Source organism: Pteropus medius, unplaced genomic scaffold, assembly GCF_902729225.1.
Source record: "Pteropus medius unplaced genomic scaffold, Ma_sr-lr_union100, whole genome shotgun sequence".
NCBI classification, from domain to species: Eukaryota; Metazoa; Chordata; class Mammalia; order Chiroptera; family Pteropodidae; genus Pteropus; species Pteropus medius.
Genome location: NW_024340692.1, coordinates 11,113,134 through 11,129,691, shown reverse-complemented (window position 1 = coordinate 11,129,691; position 16,558 = coordinate 11,113,134). Strand labels below are relative to the sequence as shown.

At 38.3% G+C, this 16,558-nt stretch overlaps 1 protein-coding gene across 2 annotated transcripts in view; it reads right to left on the bottom strand.

Annotated features, from left to right (window-relative positions):
- GLDC (glycine decarboxylase) overlaps positions 1-16,558 on the bottom strand; it is a 72,363-nt gene that overhangs the window by 34,724 nt on the left and 21,081 nt on the right. For both annotated transcript variants that reach the window (XM_039880222.1, XM_039880309.1), the window contains exons 4-15: positions 13,207-13,371; positions 11,890-11,967; positions 10,769-10,916; positions 10,236-10,432; positions 8,826-8,922; positions 6,020-6,125; positions 4,848-4,987; positions 4,222-4,302; positions 2,068-2,165; positions 1,485-1,569; positions 1,261-1,302; positions 166-308 (exon numbers count right to left, since the gene is read on the bottom strand). In XM_039880222.1, the coding sequence (XP_039736156.1) occupies positions 166-308; positions 1,261-1,302; positions 1,485-1,569; positions 2,068-2,165; positions 4,222-4,302; positions 4,848-4,987; positions 6,020-6,125; positions 8,826-8,922; positions 10,236-10,432; positions 10,769-10,916; positions 11,890-11,967; positions 13,207-13,371 (1,380 nt within the window). The remainder of the gene's footprint in view (positions 1-165; positions 309-1,260; positions 1,303-1,484; positions 1,570-2,067; positions 2,166-4,221; positions 4,303-4,847; positions 4,988-6,019; positions 6,126-8,825; positions 8,923-10,235; positions 10,433-10,768; positions 10,917-11,889; positions 11,968-13,206; positions 13,372-16,558) is intronic.

The following is a 16,558-nucleotide window of genomic DNA, read 5'->3' as shown; positions in this document are numbered from 1 at the left end:
ATGAATGAAGCCACTTTGGACCTTCTAGTACTCCACCCCCGTGGAGTGTAACTGTCCACTCAACTCTCAGAATAATACAAAACAATTATTGTTTCACACCCCTAAGTTTTGGAGTGAGTATTATACCTCAAGAGATAAACACAGCAGGAGAGGACACCCCCTTACCTGTTAGGCTGTAAACAGATTTTGTCATAGCCCGTGAGCTCACACAAATCCTTCTCCAGCTCTTGGAAAAGCTGCTGGTACCCTTGAGCTTGCTCCAGTGGCACAAAGGGGTGGATATTTGCAAATTCACTCCATGTGATTGGCTGGAGCAAGAAGAGAAAAACATATGTATATGTACATATTGAAATAGCAGTAACAATACTAACTTTAATGATGATGATGATGATAGCAACAGATAACGCAAAGAATGTGTACTATGCACCAGAAACTGTTCTCAGCACTTTAAGAATATTAAGTCACCACAATCTTACGAGGTAAGTACTATTACTGTCTTTATTTAACAAGCGGGTCGCAGAGTCCCAGAAAGAGAACTTATACAAAAATATAATCTTTTTCTATCTTTTTAGAAACAAAAAGGCCTCAAAATAAATTTATATCCATGAAACCCAATGAACTGTTTCAAGCATAGTTTATTCATAGTCTTATATAGCACATATATTATTCTCTTCATTAAGCTGAACAAAACACAGGAAAAGCAAATGGGGGAAATCTTCCTATCAATATATCAAATGCTTTCCTTTGCCTGGTGTGATTTGTCACATCAGAACAATCCTATGAGACAGAAGGAACAAGACAGCTTTGCTAAAATTGATCTTAGCCTAGTAGAGATACTTACCAACACAACAGCAGGTAACAAATCTGTTGACACAAGAAATAAATTAAAACCTCAAATTTCTACCCTTCTGTCACTGTGAATGGATCTCTAGAAAGAAGGCTTAAGGTTCTTAATTCTACCTAAGCTTAACAACTACAAATTGATAAAAATAAAAGCTTTTAACATGGCAGATTTTAAAAAAGGATTGGGAAATGGGAGGATAGAAGGGTATAAATAATATATGTTTAATTACTTTAATATTTGAAAATAATTTTACTCATAAATTTAAATGATCAAGTTGTAGTAAAATTAAGGTTTCTGCCAAGATTGCTGATTATGAAAGTAGTTATTAAATCACAGTCCCAGTAGCAGCTTTCTCTAGTGATCTGCTTATGTACAAGCCAGAACAAGTTCCCCCTTAATAGAAGTGACCTACTTACTGTGAGTTCAGAGGAACTGTTGAGCTTCATGGTGCAGGACCCCTTGAAGAAGATACAGCCAAAATGTATCACATTAGTGATTTTCTATGGTCCATCTGATCAGCCCACTGATGCCCCCGCATGGTTTTTTGGGCACCCTTTCATCCTTCCTGCAGCATATTAGATGTGACCCAAAGACGTGGGATTAGGGTGGGGTTGGAAGTGGGAATAAAAGCAATAATTACCAGTGGAATCATGCTGTGAACAAGGGAAATGTCTTTGTTTTCCAATTTCTTCATATATCGAACAATATTTGTTTCTGAGTGATAGCTGTGAAGATAGAACACATGATTTGGGCCAATATAATTAGATAGATAAGAATTCATACACGTCCTCCTGAAAGATAAGACACACTGAGATCTCCCTTCAGTGTAGAGATCAAATTGGGTCATGGACAAGCCAAGAAAGCATCAGAGAAAAGGCACAGAACCCCACAAACCTCAGATGATGCCCAAAGACAAGAAGCTGCCTGTGGGCATAAGAGGAAGATTGGGAAGAAGAGGATGCTGACTTCCTGGGTATGCTCTTCAGCCTAGCAACTATGCATCCAAACCTCCCTCTTCCCAACGAGTAGAATTAGGGCTTACAGTGCCAAGGATGTAGGGCCACCAGGAAATAACATGCACTTTCAGGAATATGATCCTTACAGAGATGATTTATTGGTGAGCCACCATTACCCAGCCATAATACAGTCAGAGTCAGAAGCCACTCTCTACTGTGCTCCCAAGCCACGACACACAATGCAGAAGTCACACTAGCTACACAAACCTGTTGAACACTTGATTTGTGAGGAATGGGCTGGTCCTCTTGAAGGCAGACCCTGGAATACCTCTCTGCTCCTCGCCCATGCTTTCAGCAACCAGCTCCTGCACAGAGAGACCACAGAAACTAAAGGGCAAAAATTGTGCCAAGAACCACATGTGGACACTCAGGCCTGTGGTCTAACAGAGGACCCGAAATGTATCCTAACAGAGCACCAGAAATCCCCTACCACACCCACTACTCACTCACCACCCACCTCCCCACCCTACCCCCTGGAATCTGGCATGGCATGGTGACAAGTGTCAGGAGTCATGAATTGCGGCAATTCTCCAGAGCACTGTTTTTAAGTTCTGTTGAATTCAACCACAGAAAATAAGAAAAATTGTATAATTTTAACTGCAAAAAAAAAACAAAAACAAAAACAAAAAGCTGACATCTCCTGCATGTTCCTTGAATAATGAAGCAAGTCCCAGTAAATTATTTTAAAAGGCTATCAAAAAAAATTACTATATCACTCATGTAAGTATTCTCACCTGACATTGCTCTTTTATCTTTGAGAACAATTCTAATAAAATACAAATGACAGGACCATACAATGGGGGAAAGAACAATCTCTTCAGCCAATTGTGGTGAGAAAACTGGATATGTACATGCAAAGGAATAAAGTTGGATCCTCACACCATATACAAAAACTAACTCAAAATGGATTAAGGACCTACATTTAAAAGCTATAACTATAAAACTCTTAGTAGAAAACAAAGGGGCAAACCTGTATGACCTCGGATTTGGCAATGGTTTCTTAAATCTGACACCAAAAACATAAGCAACAATAACAACATAAAAATAGACCCATTAAAATTAAAAACTTTTGCACATCAAAAACTATGAAGAGTTAACAGACAACCCACAGAATGGGGGAAAAAATCTGCAAATCTCATATCTTAAAAGTGTTTAACATACAGAATGTATAATTAAATAGATGACTTGCTCCTCATTCTGACCCAGGCTGGTAGTATGGCCATCTAGAAGCATCAGCGGGAGCTCCATAAATATTCCTCAAATGCGTGGAACAAATGCCTACAATGAAGTTTAGCACAGAAGACTAGAGGGAAGATGATTATTTTGTCTTGTTTATTAAAGTTTAAAAAGAACAGTGTGATACTTCTTTGATGATTTACATTTGTCATCTGATACTAAAGTCTTCTCTCAAAGAGGACAAAGAGAGCCAGGACAGAACCATTCAACACTCCAGAACCTATTTCAACTTCTTTAGCAAATGCTTCTTTTCATTGATTCATTCAACAAATATCTACTAAGTACTTCCTATGCACCAGGCCGTGCAGAGTGTTGTGATTAACACCTTGCCACAGGTCCAGGTAGCTTCTTTCTCATTCTCATTCCATGGAATGGTAACCTTTTTCCTCACATGTCCCTGCTATTTCATTGTTTTAGAAACCAACTCAGTCACACTGAACTGCTTCTGATTCTCATGTATTCTCTTTCCTTCTAGCCTTTGTGGCTGCTTTCTCCAGTGTCTGAAACACCTCTGGCCCCATTCCCCTCCTCAACTGTGCCATCTTAGTCCTGAAAACCCCTACTCATCTCTCAGAACTCAGCTTAGGATAATTTATTCCAAGTCTTGGTGAGGAGCCTCTCTTCCGTGCTCCAAGAGCATCTTCAGATGTCGCCCATCACAACACATCACCTGGATTGCAATCTTGCGTTTGTTTGAATCCTCATTAGGCTATAAGCTCCATGAGCTCAGGAATCGTGTCTAATTCGCCATGACCCACAGGGCCTACCATAGTACCTGACACATATCGGGTCTTCAATAAATATTTGTTGCATAATTTTCCCAGAATCGATATAACCAAGATGCCAATGTCATGAATCTCCATATTAGAAACAGTTTCTATTAAACACCATTAATAAGCCTTACAACTAACTTGGGTACGTGGTCCTCGCTGGGGCCCACAGCAGTGACCTCTAACTACTAGTAGTCACAGTAGTAAAGGACAGTCAGTGGTATAATTTTAACAGCAGCCCACCCAATGTCACACCGGAACCCTCTCCCTCACACTCAGGCCCACAAGAGGCAAATGCCATCTTTGACACCATCTCAAACAGTCATGAAGGAATACATGTGTTTATTTCACTTACCGCAGATGACTCACAGCCAAAGATCCACAGCAAGTCATCCAGATCTTTTTCACTGACAGTTTCATCAAGAGAAATACCAAGCTACAGAAGTGAAAACAAAAGAGAAAACATCAGCTTTAAACACTAACACTGGTGGAGAAATCTCAACAGAGGTAAGGGGAGAAGGAGCTGGACAAAAGTCCCAGTCATTCTAAAACATCAGGGTTTGATTATATTTAAGTTGGCCCTTAGGCAAAGGAGACTAGATCAGCCCCAGACTTCGCAGGACTCTCATAATCCATGGCTGCAGGGCACTCCTATTGGTACTAGATACGCTCACCGTTTTCTTCCTTAACTTACTTTATCGCATCACTTATCATAACCTTTACCTTGAACAGTCGTATTGTGAAGAGAGGAGTATTATGAGCAAAATGTGTGCCTAAGAGCCTCATGTATGAAAACACAAAGTTTTAAGGAAAGCTGAGAATGAATGTTCCAAATTGGAAATGACAATTGTTTATAAAAAAAAAAAGATTGTGCCCAATGTTCCAAAATTGATTTTTCAAAAATAAAAAAGAAAGCTATGAAAATTTAGAGAATTTGTAAAAAAAAAGAAAAGGAAAAAAATAATGGAAAGTTTGACTTACTGTGCCATCCTCAAAAAGCCGAAAATTGATTTGCCGCTGGGCAGCCCTGCCTAAGACCTCCTTCACTGAGCAGCCACATTGAATCTTTAAAGTGTCAAAGAACAAGTCATGCTGCAGTTGATGCCCTGCTCGCTTGAGACCTAGACAAGACAGGAGATTCACCAATTTCCAACCAAGAGACCTGCTCTTCTGCCACTGACATTTCAGAGAAATAAAGAGGTAAATCCTACTATCACGCAGTCTGTCCCTGCCCTACCCAATGTTTTGGTGGCTGCTTCAAAAAAAAATTAAATGTTTATTACTATGCCATAGAAAATTGTGAGATATATATAAAAGGGGAGCAAGGGAGGAGGGGTGGGAATCACCATAATCACCATCCAGAAATAACTAGTGGTTACATTTTGGTATATATTCCTCCAGAAGTGGAGTGAGTGTGTGTGTGAATGATCACACATTTATTTCTTTACCCTTTTAAAAAAAAATTTAATATACCATGAACATTTTGTCTTTCTACAAATCAAAGCCCGTATCATTTTTAATGGCTGTACGTGCTTAAACTTACAAATGTCCCATAATTTAACTAATTACTTATTATTGAACATTTAGACTATTTCTAAGATTGTGCTATAGTAAACAGTGTTTCGATGGACACTTTTTACACTCCGATCTGATTATTTCCTTTGGATATAGTCCTAGAAGTAGAATGTCTGGATCAAATTGTCCACACATTTTAAAAGCTTTTGATCATATTGTTTAAGTGCCCTCATAAAGTCATGCCAATATCCTCTTTCTTTTTAATCATTGCCAGTGTAACGAGAGAAAAATTGTTTTATTGTTTCAATTTACATTTTTTTGAGTAAAAGTGAGGTTGAAATTATGTTCACTGACCATTTATTTGTATACTTACTTCTTTTACAATTACATATAATGTCCTTTGCCCATTTTTCTCTCAGGGTATTCATCTTTCTTATGTATGAGATGAGGAGAGTGAGTAAGAGCTCTATATATTAAAAACTCAGCCTAGCATAGAAGTTGAATATATTCTTCCCAGTTTTATATTAGACATTTAATTCTGCATACAGTATTAAACATACAGTGAGTTTTCAATTTAACTTACTCATGTTTATCAGTCTTATTATGCCCAAAAGTTTTAAAACTGATATTTGACTCACCTTCAGACAAAATCAAAGTGGCATTATGTACCCTCTTAGCAATATGCTCCAGCCCACGGGAACCGTGGTAGATTGCAAACATGGCGGCCATATTCGCCAAGAGAGCCTAAAACAAAGAACATTTAAAGAATCATGTTCAACAATGTGAAAGATGATTAGTAGAAGGGACTATTATTTTGACTTGAGATACCAAAATTGAAAATACGGACAAAGCAAAATGATCAGATTTCTTGCATTCTCTATGATAGCTGGGTACCATTTATAACATGCCTGAACACCTGAGGGGGAAACTCAGCATCCAAGACACCATGGAGTCACTATACTAAACCTTCAAATGTGACCATTATCAAGGGATTCCATCCATGCAACATAATCATGTCATCCATAAAAGGGAAGATGACTGTCATCAGACATCCAGAACCAAAATTTAATGTTGGAAGACAGCAGAGCAATAATAGCCTTGGGAGGGAATTTTATATTCAATCAAACAGTTCTTCATGGTTAAAAACAAAAAAAATTTTCAAAAACAGAAGAACTCAAGAAATACAATTCTGCGAAGGCCTTAAGTAAATCACTAGAAGCTGGATTTCAACAACCAAAGAGATGAATGGAAACTCTATGGCAAAGAACTACCAAAGATGAAAATGTAGGAGGCAGGGGAATAAAACCAAAATGAGTTGGCAAGAGATACATTAAAAAACAAACAAACAAACAAATAAAAAACAGAACAAAGCGGCTTATTCTCTGCCGACAGAAAGGTCACTTACTTAGGTAAAGATATCTCTCTTGACTATTGGATTTAGGTTTCATGAAAATATTTACAGGGAAGTGTATGTTCTAGTATGACAGAAAACAGAAAGGAATGGCATTGGAATCTCTCAGAGATAAGGGACACAGACAGCCCAGGGATGCTGCAGTGAGGGATTCCTGTATGCGGAGCAAGGAAGGGACCACTGTGATGACACCTTGGGATGAGGAAGAGGACAAGAAGAAGATAGCTAGGGCGAGAAACCAAAATGAGTGTCGACTTGGGGGAAAGTGATGGAGGCTTACTTACTGCTTCTTCTCCTCTTGGCCCCATCCCTCAACTGTCTTTTCACCGTAGATCCTGATACTATATAGCCTTCTAACCATATAGTATCATCTTAGGTGACTTGTCCAAACTCAAATCTCAGACTCCTTACCTGCCCAGTCCACTTGATTCTCCCACAGACCCTTCCATCTCATTGGTTCAGTAAATTTTAAATTTCTAAGTTTTTTTTTTTAAATAGCTCTGTACCATCAATGATGCAAAACTGAGAAAATCCCAGTGTAGACCCTATCATGCTCAAGAGGAAAGGGGCAGCCTTTGTAGTAACTGAGCAAGAAGTAGGAGGCTGGAGTCAAAGACACAGAGTGTTCAAGGAACAACTCAAAAGATATAAGTCATCTTTAAAAAAAAAAAAAACAACAATAATTTCTAATTTGCAAAGAGAATGACCCTGGAGTTATGAGCAATTGTTTTATGCAACCAATTATGAAAAAGCAATGCCTGAAATGAAATAGATAATAAAGAGTCAGAAGATCTCCAGAATGAGAAGGTGAAAATCAAAGAAGACAGAGTATGGTTGTCTCCAGGGCAAACATCACCTGAATAATTGCTGAATAAGATAGAGACCTTTTATAATCCAAGTTAAAACTGAAATATCAGCTATACATGAACTGGAAGAAATAAAAAAAGTACAAACACAACTTTTGTTCACTGTAGACAGCCCAAGTTCCCCTGGAAAATTAGAAAACCCTTCAAGCACTTATGATCAGACACCTCTGGAAGAACATGAGCAGAAAGGACAAGCAGGAGCAGTCAGCTGCAGAGGAAGGGAAAAATGTGTAAACAGAGAATTCAACAAATGGAGGGTAAACTACAGGAAGTGAAGGCATCATATAAAGACCTATTTACTGTCAACAGTAGAAAAGCCCATGACAACTGGCTCCTTTCTATGATACTAGAAGAGCTCTTACTTGAAAAGCAAGAGCCACCTTCATGAGGCAAAAAATAATACAAGAAAACCAACTGAAGAAACTGCTCTAAAGACCAATGCCTATAGAACCAACCAACTGTAAGAAGACCTTATCATCTACTGCCTTTTGGGAGAGGCTTTCTCAAACCTGATGGTACCCTGAGGCAATGCCCTGAGGGAAAAGAACACTGTGTTGCCCGTTGAGGTATCTGTGAGATCTCACTCCTTCTCTGACCCTGAATGAGAGACGGACCCAGAATAGATCATATGCACAGCAGTGGCCCTCCACCTCATCCTAAGAATTGGCTGGATATCAGAAAATACTGCTCCCTCTGACCTGAGCAGCCCTTGGGCAACTTCCAGATAACTCATCTTATCGCATCCATTTCAGGAATGCCTATCATGAGTTCTCAGTAAGAGTACACCATGACCACCACCAGCTCGCCAATCTGGACCATCCCCTCAAGTACAGTCACCTTAAGCATTCTCACTTTGCCTTCTTCACCCCATCCTGGAGGGCTTCCATCTCAGTCCGAAGAGAAGGTACCCAATCACCACCTATAATGAACCTGCTCTATGGATAAGAATGCTAGGGACCCTGAAGTGTGAAGTGTATGCATACACAGAGCACCAGTACAATATACTGTATTTTGGTTCTGACAAGACCACAAGGCCTCTCTACCAATAAGAGCTTAACATTTCTGGCACGCACACTGCTCAGTAGGTGGTGAACTGAGTGAACAAATGAGTAGCTCATTTCTGTAGATTATAAGGCATTCAGGGGGCAGGTCAGGTATGTGATCTACCTGAGCTGTACAGATGTTGCTGGTAGCCTTGTCTCTCCGGATGTGTTGCTCCCTGGTTTGAAGAGCAAGACGATACACTTCTTTTCCAGTGGCATCTCTGGGCCAAGAATAAACATCCTTTTAGCACAGATAATCATAGCACCAGAAGTTGTCATAAATGTACCTGTTTCTTTCCTTCCTAGTTTGAAGTGAATGTAGCAAATTTATCTGGGCACAAGGCCATAAAGAAACAATTCCCAAACTATCCTTTTCTAAATAGGACTACTAATTTTCAGTTTGTACTTTGAGGATTTGAGGCACCGAGATATATATAACAAGGCTGGAAACCTTAAAACGAACTTTTCTAGAAATTACCCAGCCTAATATAATGACAGTGATTGAGGATTAACTTTCACTCTGAGCTTCTTGGCAGACTCAGGAGAAAGAGAAATAACTGGCAAAGGAAATAGCATTTCTGTACGACATGGCTATAAGTAAAAATGATGTTAATCAACTTGTCTCTAATAAAAATTTTTCCCTTCCTAATACAATTAAAAACTTGGATAAACACAAAGATTTAAAAGTCTTATCTTTTATTTCATCAAGCTCTGGGGCCCATCTTCCAAAGATGTAAAAAGTTCAATGTAAAAATCATCAGGTAATAATTAATATATTAAATTTTTTGAATTAGAAAGCCTTCTGCCTCATCTTATCTGGTGAAGAGATATCACTGAAAGAAGGTAATGTAAAAATACTTGAAGAAACTGTTATTTTTACACTAACGAGCATAGCACCTTGTGATATCCTGTGGCAAACTGAGTCCTTTTAAAACTTCAGAGCACCATCCCATCATTCACTACTTCAGACTATTCACTTATATTTATAGATCGGCTTTTATGAAAAGTCAAAAAGATCATGCCAAATTTCCCAACATTCATGGCATTCACCTAAACTCTCAATCTGAGAATCTTCACCAGTGAGAAGCACTTGAGAAAATGTATCTGGAAATAACTCCAGTGGCCAAGTGGCAGGCCTCTAGGAAATGTGACTCACACTTGATGTGTGCATGGTAACTTCTCGCTGCACTTGTCTTTATATAACCGTGTCACATGGTAATACTTTCAAGAAGGAAACTTAATATAAAACACACTTAAAATACTCGATCTCTCTAGGCTTTCATTAACCTAAATAAATTCACTTATATGACTTCAGTACAAATATGTTATGAATTAAACACATATGGTGTTTGAGAAGAGGTACTAACTAGTTCATACTCCAGGTTCTCTCTGCTGAATCTATGTCGTACATTTCTTCAGTCAACACAAAATGAGCCAGTTGCGTTTAAAGAGCATCTGACAACTTTCGTGATCAAGAGAAGGAGCAGGACAAACCATAACCACAATAAAAGGGGAGAAACATGAGCTGTTTTACCTTGTTACTCCCACCATTCTTCCAGGCATCATCCTCACCAAGCTTTCTCTGACAGCAAAAAAGGCTGCATGTGGTCCACCATAGCCCAGGGGCACCCCAAATCTCTGTGAGCTGCCCAGGGCAATGTCTACCCCAAATTCTCCAGGAGGCTTCAAGATACACAAAGCTAAAAGGTCAGTTGCGCAGCAAGCCAAGCTCTAGAAAAGAAACAAGAGGAAACGGACTAGGTTATCCCCTTCCCTAAGAGTACTGGGAGAGTATCCAATTATCTCCATGACAGAAGCAGACTGGCAGAGTCGGCTCATATCATGTGAACTTCATTTACTCGTTCATTCATTTACAATATCTAGTGAATGCCTACCAAGTGCCAGGAATCAATGAACAAAATAAACTTGAAGAGTGGAGGTAGGAAGGAGACTGTTTTACTATTCCAGGTGATAAAGGTATGGAAACCAAGACACACCAAAAATAATAATAATAATTCAAAGTGGAGACACACCTCCATGGATCCCCACAAGGAGAGGTTTACCTACCCCAGCCTGATGCGCTCTCTCCACAAGTTCCGTAAAGTCTTCCACCTTCCCCTCAGTGTCTGGGTACTGGAACAGCACCCCACTGACATCTTTTCCACTAAAGTCCATCTCATGGGGTAACTTCAGCTCAATGAGGACTCCAGCATATCTGGAAACAGAAAAGACAAAGAACAATCATGGTTTTGGTTTACAAGGGAAAATCAAATTACCTACAGTTTCTTTTCCATAATACAGCATTCATATTCTGTGTCCTTCCTCGATGCCCACCCAAGACCCCATCCCAACACGCACACACCCCCATCCCACACCTGGCCCTTCGGTGGTGACCGTGCTTCACACCAACCCAAATGCACTCAATAGCTCAGCTTCTTTCTTTTCCACCCTTACCATTCCCCGTTTCCTATCAGAACCAGCTCCTGAGAAGACCAAAAACATCGCTTCCTTGGGCTAAAGAACGAATATCTTTAACAGAGCCATTGCCACTTCACGCTGGATCAGTGTTAGGTGAATGGGAAACCATCAGTAAGACCAGAAGAACTTCGTTAGGTTCCTGAAACCATCTAATTAAACATCTGTGAGAAACCCCTTCTGAAGGGATGGATGGTGGTATGGGCGGAGAGGAAGAATTACCCAGCTTTTCAAGGAGAAAGCAAATAAACATACCCACAAGTGGTAGTTGTGCTGTGTTTGTTCTATCCAATTGAAGCACTCAATAAATACAATATGTTATACCTACAACAGACTGTGACTCTGTTTGCAGGAGTAGGGCAAAATATTAACAGTTGTGTGAGAGTTCCATTTCCTCCCTCTGCTTTTTAAAGTTTTGGCAACACTGTTGCAATTTTTAATGTTTTAATTTTTCTTTTTACAAAAAGAAAACAAAACATCGTGATAACTTAATAGAAAGCAAAGACAACTAAAGCCACAATGACTTTTCTCCTCAACTCTGATACATTTTACTTACTTGCAAGATCCTGGGAAGGAAGTGGGAGGGAAAGTAAAACTCAACAACCCCAATTTAAACCATATTCACTTCCAATCAGTTTGGAAGTAAGCAAGAAAATCAGCTGAGATGAGCATGATATTATCTCTTAGTTCAAAAGATGAATAAAATTAATTACTTGGCTCGAGTCTGGATGACAGCTATTGTCTGTGGGTGGCAACGGCGGTCAACGAAAAATGTCTTCCTCTTGTTGTGTCTGTCGAAAAGGAAAGTCACATTCAAAGATAAACATTAAAGAAATCAGAGTACCTTCTAAGAATGCAAAAACAAAGATTGCATTTAGGAAAGTCTGAGCATAGAACTGTGGACGGAAAAAGGAGACCCAATGGAAAGTAACCTCACAGGGTAATCTGATCATAAACTCCTAACTGGGCAGGTCCTGGTGAGTCACTACACATTCCTACAAAGTGTCAAGAACTATAATAGGTTATAGTGACACATATAAGCCAAGGCATATAACCTCTTCAGTAAAGGGCTTATCTTTGCCTTAAGCAAGCCCTGTCTATTGTTTCTTTGTATCTAAATTGATATACTTTTGAAATAAATCCTAACCCCAAGAAAGCACATAATCTCATCTATCCTGTAATCCAATCCCCAACTTGCTTTTTCCCCACCTCCATATAATCCTTCTTACAGTCTCTCCTTAATTACAAATGCATAAAAGAAGCTGCAAACCTGTCATTCTCCAGATCATTTGAGATCTTGCCCCCTAGCCTATGTCGATTTGGCTCAAATAAACTCTTATAAAAGTTCTCTGTAGGTCTGGATATTTCTTATGTCAAACAATATAAAAAAATAGTCATTAATGACTCATAATGGCCTTTACTGAATAGATTTCCACTGAAATCCCATTCCCATTCCTACTCTATTTAGCAAAATCAGTGGTGGTGAATGAAGAGTAGCTAGATGAATAAGGAAGAGATGAGATGAAAATGAATGAAAAGCTAAGAAAAATAACCAGAGGGGTGGGTGGGCAGCATTCTTTTGAAGCCATCCATCCATGGTAGGGGGAAGGCTGACCCTACACTCCAGGGCTACTTGGAAAGCAGAGGGTGGCTGGAACTTAGAGGCCTCCATACCTGCTGAGCGAGTTTGGAGCTCACCACTCCTCCAATCTGTGGAAGCTAAGAAAGAGACTTACCTGGGCAACAAGGCCAGAGGCACAAAACCTCAGACACATACTCCGTGAGTGTGGGCAGATTTCCCAACCTCGATGACTATCTGCATGAGAATTCTACCAGGAAAGTAAGCTCAAATGTACTCACAAGGCAGAGAAGGAAGGAAGGAAAGTGAGGAACTGGAGAAAAATCGTTAACTCTTCACTGTGACCCAGCAATTCTACTTACAGAAATGCATCCTCAGGACTTTTGACAAAGCAGGAAAAAGACTGGAAGATGTCCCTTACCCTGACGGAATCTCATGCTGGGCCTCTCACCTGTAGCATAGCTGCATCGCCTCTGCAGCCGCGGTCGCCTCATCCAGCAGGGAAGCGTTGGCTATGTCCATGCCTGTCATGTCACACACCATGGTCTGGTAATTCAGTAAACTCTCTAGTCTCCCCTGAGACACCTCTGGCTGGTATGGAGTATACTGGGTGATCCTGTGAAGGACACAAAAGGTCAGGTCCAAACTGTGACTCCACCATTCAGGAAAGTTCACGAAATGTCTTCATTTTAGAATTCAATACCTGAAAATTTTAAATTTGCCTCTTGAGAATTATATAACAGATCAGTAAGCTTCCCTTTTGGCTTATGTAAGTAAGGAAGCTCAAAATTAAATCACAATAATATTCTTTGTTTGGATTTCAGCACGTACTTTTCTATCCCTCTAAGTTATTATTTAATTTTACATTTCTATTTTAATGATCTTGCTGTACGTGCATGTTCTCTTGTAAGCTGGCTCTTAAAATCCACTTGAGACTACCTATGATAACATAAACAGAAATTTTGCTTCCTATTATCTTTCTTCTAGCTAAAAAGCTCACCCCATTCACAGTTCACAATAGGACAGTATCCAATAATCCAATATCTAATATTCAAAACTTGTTTGGGGGAGGGGAGAATCTTTGTTTTATACAAATCAGAAGTTTTATGTGCTCCTAAGAAATTAATAGAGGTCTATTTAAGAATTCTCACTATCCAGTTAAGAGTTTATGGAAGTTAACTCCATAGCTATCAAAAGTCAAGGGTAAAATGGTTAGAAGGTAGCATTCTAATCTTATATTCTCCAGTTATTAGCTAAAAATGTGTCTTAAGGTATATGAGTTAACCCACTCAGTGTCTTCATCCCATTTTCATTCCTTCATTTACTCATTCTACAAATAATTACCACATTCCTACAAAGTGTCAAGAACTATAATAGGTTTTAGTGACACATCATAATAAGTCCCTGATCTTGGGGAGAAGATATTGTAATGGGGCAAAAGAAACAATAAAATTATTTCAGAGTGATAAATATTTTAAAGAAAATAAAATAAAGTGATAGGATAGAGGGTGACTGAGGACTTATGACAGAGCTATTATCTCTTCATCAAGAATCCACTCTGACTACAATCAAACAAGGTCAAATTGAGGTCTGTGCTCCCGTATGTGACTGACATTGTTTCATATCTCTATTTTTCGTCTTTCCAAGCCAGAAAAGTATGTGGAAAAAATTTTAGGTCTTTTTGTTTTGATTTCCTCAAGCCCTTTTCCTTTTTCTCCTGTTATGGTAATCACATTCATGATATTTCCATCCATCTCTCTTTTTTTCCTTCTTTTTTGAAGGCTTTGAAATCAATGTCAAAAAAAAGAAATCAATGTCTTCTTACCTTTCGGGAGAGAGGGGTAGGGAAGCTTGCCTTACCAAACAATACAATGTGTAGACTGAACTGATTTTCCTGAAACTTTTATTAATATGGTAGTGTGTGTGTTTATGCGCATGTACACGCACAGCAGAGGAAATTTTTGCTTCAGTTAACTCCTTGAACAGCCTGGCTTAGCAACTGTAAATCAGTTTGGCAAATTCTAAGTGGGTGGTGAACTGGAATGAATGAGGCACACAATACAGGATGCAGACAAAGTAGAAAGGGAATCTGAGCAGAAATGGAGTCACACAGAGGCATAGACAAGGGGCAACTGTGACCTCAGATCAGGTAAAACTTGCACACAAAGCAGGGCTAGCCACCATGAAGACATATGTTTACATTGCTTGGCTAGCATGAAACCTTCATGTTACTCAGAGTCATTATTTGACATACAGACAGATGCAAACATGCACACATGCATGCACACATACATACCAGCGAGTCCATCTAATAAATGGGAAAGACTCAATATATTCATAAAGGTAGATATAGAATATAAAATAGAAAGAGAGAGGATACTACTCCAAAGAATTTATCACAGCACTGAATAATCAGCAACAAACTAATTGTCCACTAAAGAATGATTAAATAGATGATTGCATATAATACTATGCATTCATTGAAAATGACATATAAAAGAATATGTTTCCTGACATGGAAGATGTTCATGCTATATTAATTTTAAAAGTTAAATGTAGATACCATTTTTGTAAGTGTAAAAAAACAAGTCAATGAAAACATAAATAATGGTTTTCTCTGGGTGGTGAGATTAACTGTAATTTTTACTTTCTTTTTATTGTATGTTTTAAATGTTAAAGACATCAGCTACCATTTATTAACCATCTTCTATGTATCAGGAACATATTCACAACCTTTTTTATGATCATCTTCTACATGCTTATTGTAAAAAGTTGGAAAACTCAGCTATCAAGAAAATAAATCACCCATAATCCCAAAACTCCAAGATAACAACAGTAAATATTTAGGTGCATTTCTTTTCAGTCTTGTGATGAGCACACTCAGTGTACTGCCTGTTTTCCTATTGTGTTATGTATCACTCTTCTTCTTGATTTGTGGCTTTTCTTTATACATTCTTTTTTTCTCCAGCTTCACTGAGTTATAACTGAGTTATAACTATATTTGTCAATTATAATTGACAAATAAAATTGTACATAAGTACACATCATGATGAGTTGATATACATATATTCTGAAGTGATTACAACACTCTTTTCTACAACATAATCATATTTATTTAAACTAAGATTATACTCTATATAAAATTTAATATCTTTTTTCCATTAATATTATTCCATGGGCAGTTTCTAATAACTTTAAATATTATTTGACAATTTAATTTTCATTGTTATGTGGTATTAGATCATTTTGTTGATCATAATTTATTTAATAAGTTCCCTCAAGTTGAACATTACTTTTGGTTTTAAATGTTAGAAATAGCATAACAGTGAACAGCTTCATCTTTGTCTTATTTTCTTAGGCTAAATTCCTAGAAGAGGAATTTTGAATCATATGTGATAATTAATTTTAAGGCTCTTAGTATATACTGCCATGTTCCTCTCCATAAAGATCATTCTGGTCTGTACTCCCTTAAGTAGTTTAGTGCTTCACAGGTTTCCCTGCATCTTCACAATACTAAGTATTAAACTCTGGGTTTCAACCTTAATTCTTTAACTTGCTACCTATGAACTGTGACAAGTAACTAAAATGCTCTCTGTCAATTTCTCTTGGTGGTAAATGGAGTTAACATCACCTATATCATATTTTCTTAGCACTCAAATTAGATTAATATATATAACACATTTGGAAATGGTAAAATCCTGTCCGAATGTTAGTTGTTTTAAAAAGTTGTTTTTGCCCTCCATTTTGGTCTTTAAAAAAATTTAAAAAGAATTTACTCATAGACCTATTAAGATATTATTATT